The sequence below is a fragment of the Schistosoma mansoni genome, chromosome 2 (genome assembly GCF_000237925.1).
Source record: "Schistosoma mansoni strain Puerto Rico chromosome 2, complete genome".
Taxonomy (NCBI): Eukaryota; Metazoa; Platyhelminthes; class Trematoda; order Strigeidida; family Schistosomatidae; genus Schistosoma; species Schistosoma mansoni.
In genome coordinates, this window is record NC_031496.1 from 22,366,803 (window position 1) to 22,372,697 (window position 5,895).

General features: G+C 31.0%; 1 protein-coding gene across 1 annotated transcript in view; it reads right to left on the reverse strand.

Moving 5' to 3' along the window:
• Window positions 1-288: 288 nt before the first annotated feature.
• The window catches only part of Smp_194190 (Nep2 peptidase (M13 family)), a gene marked incomplete at both ends in the record, with an annotated part of 27,449 nt that continues 21,842 nt past the window's right edge, over window positions 289-5,895 (reverse strand). The window contains 2 exons of the mRNA XM_018796101.1: window positions 289-440; window positions 2,032-2,239. Coding sequence (XP_018650347.1) covers window positions 289-440; window positions 2,032-2,239 — 360 coding nt within the window. The remainder of the gene's footprint in view (window positions 441-2,031; window positions 2,240-5,895) is intronic.

A 5,895-nucleotide genomic window follows, 5' to 3' on the forward strand; every position in this document is an offset into this window, starting at 1 on the left:
AAACCATTGCTTTGTGTAATATTGACTAAAGACATATTCTTTCTGATGTAGGTTTGTTCTCTGAACTGAATGGTTTGGCCGTGGAGCCTTCGTGCAAACTTCGGGTAGAAGTGAATTGTCTGAATTTCTCCACATGTGATTCACAGCTTGTTCTTTCATAATCTTAAAATATTTTACGTTAAATATAATTCATGAGAAGATAGTTGTAATTGTTTCCTATATACCAAATTGTAGAAATTCTAACTGCTTAATAACTGCACAAAAATATACGTATACTTTTGTATGTTATTACTTAAAATTTAATAAACTTACTTTGTAATTGGTAAATTTATAAAATCTATATTGATTACTAAAACATGAAGTTTTAGTTTCTATCTCAGCAGATAAAATAAGCCCGCTTAAACCAGATAGACTAGTACCAGATGCATCTACCAATACACCTTGAAATTCAAAAAGATCAATGGATTATTCCTTTTTTAAAATGGTAATTATTTTTAATGTTATTTTTTAACATAATTACTAATTTCTATATTCAGTAAACAGTTGATAAGCAAACAGTAGAAGAAAGAGTAAATAGAAATCAGTGCGTAAATGTCTGATAACCAACAGTTTTTACATCAATCAAAATGAAAGAGTAAAACAATGATTTTATCGGAGATTAATACAACAGACATTATAAAAGGAGATGAATGGTGTCTAGCGGTGGAATCTAGAACACGCATTTCGTTCTTTTTGGAACTCGTCAGCTAAATGTACCTACATCCCATCTCTGCTTATCATGCATATAACCTAAGATAATATCAAGGCAATCCACACATCATGCCCATATGCCGAAACTAATCGATTGCTTTTCTAAACATCAATTGGAAGATTCAAACAACCAATATTAAAATGAAACTATTCAACAGACATTTAGCCGTTACTCGTCAGTGTACATCAAACCAGGGTAGAACAAATTATTTCACATGATTTCAAACTATTCCATTGTAAAAATTACATTTGATATACAACTAAATGGGAGGATGGTTTTCAATGAGTACTATGAATGAAGATTCGATGATATTCTGCATTGCATAATCACGAATATTAAATCAGTGAAAGTTTATATCATCAGTTTACTACCAGGACAACAGCAGTCTAATGTTGTATTCGAAAACGTGTCTGATATTCAGTGTATGGTAACAACAGAGTGATACTCAGAATCGATTGGTCATTGATTTATAGAATAAAATCAGGGAAACTAATATAAACCAAATTATGAACCACATAATTCATCGATTTCCGATGAAAGTGTCCACTGTCTAAATATATATTCAGTTGATAGTGAGTGTATTCTTGTGAGATGTGGATAGATAACACAAACGAGCCTTTTATTCAGTTATTACAAGTAACTGATATGAGTGTGAACTGAGGTGACATGGATGTTGTCAAGTATTTGACAGTCAAGCTGAAAAGACTAGATAATTCGTTCGAAATACATCTTGATTAGTTGAAGCCAATCTATTACCGCTGCATGGTAGCACAAGCGAAATGTTTTATAAATTACTGAACTACACTGAAATGTCGACCTGTTGTTATATTTGAGTATTTAAATATTGTGACGATTGGATATTCGATTCTCTTTACTCACATAAAAGATTGTCGTGAGATTGCCCTCCTCTCAGTGATGTGCTAATTTCGAGAATGTATTGATACAAGACACTAGTAGTACAACTGAAGATTACACACAATGAAAATATATTATTCGCACATTACGTCATGCTTAGCAAAAAGATTAGGTTTAACTGATGAATAGCAAACTGACATCGTCAAATTCAAGATGTTGACATTTTGTTGATATGTAAAACTAATTTTGCTGATCAATACACACTTTAATAGTCCGTGAAAAAGTAATTTTCCCTATGAATTCATAAGACAATAAAATCATATTGTGATTTTATGAACATTATTATATCGAAAGTAATAATGTTATATTAGGTAATTAATATTACTGTTAAGAAACTGAAAATTGAGTATAATGATTGAACGAACCTTTGATACCTATGGCGTGCATAATTTCATGGCTGATAACCCAACCAAGTGCTCCATATTTCGAAGCTAAACTAGCATTTTCATAATAAATTGGAAATTGAAAAATTCCAGCATTCACATAAATACGGTTTTCATGCCCATTATAGTAAGCCCGAGTTATAAATATTGGTGATTCTAAAGGAGATCTATTCACATAAAAAAGAATAATCTTGATTAATTATGTCATTATTTTCTTTCATTAAACATTTGACAGATTTTTCGACTTAGAAAACAACATTTCAGTTATGACTATTGTATAATCAAAATAATGACAGTTTTATGACCGAGTTTTTGAATTTGTTGATAGTCAATCATGAAATGTAGTTTTCTATTCAATGGACTATTTGATATTATTGAGCAATATTTGTCAGAACTCTTATAGTATAGTATTTTATGTAAAGAGTATCTAGTTTGCAACCAGTTTCCACGTGCCTTTATCATGCTAGGATGACTTATTCTTGCTGATAGTTAACACTACCTGTATTTCTATTGAGTGACATGAACGTATGCTGAGACTAAAATAATCGAAGTAATATGTACCGTGTTACATGTTCATGTTTATAGTTAACAACAACAATAACTAATAATAATCACTCAATCAAGCACATTATTTTTAGTTATCGCTTGGAATACTCAGGTTGCAATAAATTTTACTCGTATAAAGTTTTATTTTCACAGCCTACAAATTCAACTGTTGATGGTGTATTCGGAGTACAATCGAGTAACTTAACCAATATATGAATGAACATCCATTAGATTGTTTTCAAAAGGATCAGACGAAGATAATACACAGCTCTATCTTGGCATATCTACTTGGTAGTAGTCAGGCAGTAGATATAACTAAATCATTTTGAGTTATTTATCATGTATCTTCATCTGTTTCTAATTAATCTCCATCCCGTCTTCTACATATAGCAAAAGCTATCGGGATTCGAAAGTATAACACGTTTATGAGTTCAGAAGTGATTGGTGATACTACTGTTCCTTCATTGGTCGGATGTCACATAACAAACGATTTCATTGATTTTTTTACATCCTGTATCGGTTTATCACTTCACATATCCTTCCATTTAGTTTCTTCACTATCTAATTAATTACACACTCTACTACACAATTTTGATAAAGTTTTGTTTATACAATTTTGAATTCCATTTATTTAAGCTTGACCTACTTCTATTGTCTAACAATTGACTAAATCTTTCGTTATTTCATTTTCTTATCAGTACTAGTACATCTTTCTTCTTACTATCGATGTATGCTTTATAATATATAGTTGTACAATCTATTTCGTTGTGACCACTAATTCATAATTTACTTTGATTATTTCAATATTTTTGTTAACTCATACATTCGTGTATTTTAGATTGAAGTTTGATGAAGATTCAAATGCAAACAATATTAGAAGACCAATATTTGAACCACATTGATACAGATATACAGTCCGAAAACAATATTGTTCGTTTATATGTATCACATTATTTTTGTACTCAATATATATATTATATATATATGGTTGAAATCGTGAGTCAATTGAAGCTAGACCACAATGGAAAACCTGGAAGCCCTGGACGGTCGTTTCGTCCTAGTGTGGGACTCCTCAGCAGTACTCATTCACGATTCAAATCGAACCCAGGACATATAAGTCTCGCGCGCGAACACTTAACCAATAGACCACAAAGCCGGCATCCAACAGTGTTAATGTCTAATTTCAACCAATCCACGGAATTGAGCAAACATTCACCAATGTCTTCAGTTAGTTAGTATCTCCAAACAGATCTGGTTGAACTCCACTGGTTACTGCTTCTCACTAGAACTCCACGAAATACCAGTCACTAGTGAGCATATGATCATTATCAGAATCTCGCGAGGAGGGATCGTGGATGCGCACTGCTGAGGAGTTCCATACTAGGACGAAATGGCCGTCCAATGCTTCCAGGATTTCCATGGTGATCTAGCTTCAATTGACTCATGATTTCAACTTTATGAAATTACTAAAATCTCGGCTAAACCCCCTCTGATATATTATATGTTTTCTTTTTAATCATTAATCTTTCAATTTCATTTGATTTAAGGTACTTGTTGAAGTTGACATTTACATAGAGTAAAGCCTGATGACGATCTAATTGAAAACAATTGTTCGCTTATATATGTTGTTCTAATTTTCACAATGGGAATCTTTATTATTTGCATATTAATTGTTTCAGCGTGAAAAATGTTTCAGTTTATCTTATAAACACCTCTGAGTTTCTACGAATATTCATCAATAATAGAATGAATAGTTTAAGAAAAAATTGGGTTTCGGTCATAGAGAAATCATTATAAGTGAATATTATATTTGAAATAATCTCTCAGTGATTGAATTTTAAATAATTCCAACATTTCGTCCAGCAAACTTGTCTGTACTTCTTTAAGGTAATAATTAAAATCATCAAAGAAGTATATAACTTTTAATAATCCAATCAAATCTATACTGTGTTAACACAATCATAATCATATGTTGACTTTAGTAAACAGAATAATATGAGTCAGTTAAATGTGAATCATGTGAAAAGTTCACGATGTGACCGAATGAACTGTGTGTGTATGTATGTATGTGTAAGATTGAGTTATTAAGGATTGATATTCGGTGTTAATATGTTGTGTATTAAAGTAAAATAAAAGGCTAATATTTGAATGAAGAATATTCTTTTCGATAAATTCTCTCCGGCGGAGACAGTAGCCATCAGAATGAAGAAACCTGAGCTATGTGTACAGAAGAAATATCTCCAACCCCTACTTCTCCCTTGGCCAACCACAAGGCCAATTAATGAACAATTGTATGACCTAATTTGACCTTTCGTAGTCAAATGTAATTGTCTCTCTTATCTTTTTTCACAAATCTTTGTATTATTATTATTATTATTGACAATCAAATCAAATCATTATATCATTATTAATCCCCCCTAAACATGATTCATTCACATCGCATTGATCCCTCGTTATTACGTCTTTCTAATTTTTCACACATTTAGTCTTCCACTTGATCGAATTGTAATTGCATTATCATATATTTCTTTCATCCCATCTGATCCATATTTATATTCTGATCACAGATCTTAAATTTTCACTTAACATTCTATATGAGTCATATCAACATTAACAATTTTATTCTATTTGATTTGACAATCCTAAATTTACATGCATTAAACTATGTACTTTGCCTTTAACCTGGCCAATTTTTCGGATTATTAATTTGGATATATAATTGTAGAACCTGAAGAGAATTTATCGAAAAGAATATTCTTCGTTCAAATATTAGTCTTTTAATATGATCGGGATTTTTAAATGATTAAAATAAAAGGACATGTTGAAGGTTGAAAAATTGTTTTTGAATAATGTTTTCCTAAAGTTAACCAAAGTCAACATCTAAATATGATTGAATTACCAATAGTATAGATTTAATATGATTATTAAACGTTATATATTTCTTTGATGATTTTGATTATTACCCTGAAGAAGTATAGACAAGTTTGTTGAGCGAAATGTTGGATTTATTTAAATTTCAATGACCGAGATTTCTGTTGTCCTAATTTTAAATAGTACATTTTCCTTTGACTTGGTTACTATTTGAAATATAAATTTGGATTTATAACTATAGAATCTGGTAAAAAAAATATTTCTCTCTCATACATCTATGTTTGTATATTATGTAAGCTTTTTAATATTATCAGAAGGGGTTTTGTGGAGATTTAGTATTTTCATAGTTGCAAGCGTGAGTCAATTGAAGCTAGACCATCAAGGAAAACCTGGAAGCACTGGACGGCCGTTTCCACAGTAGGACGGAAC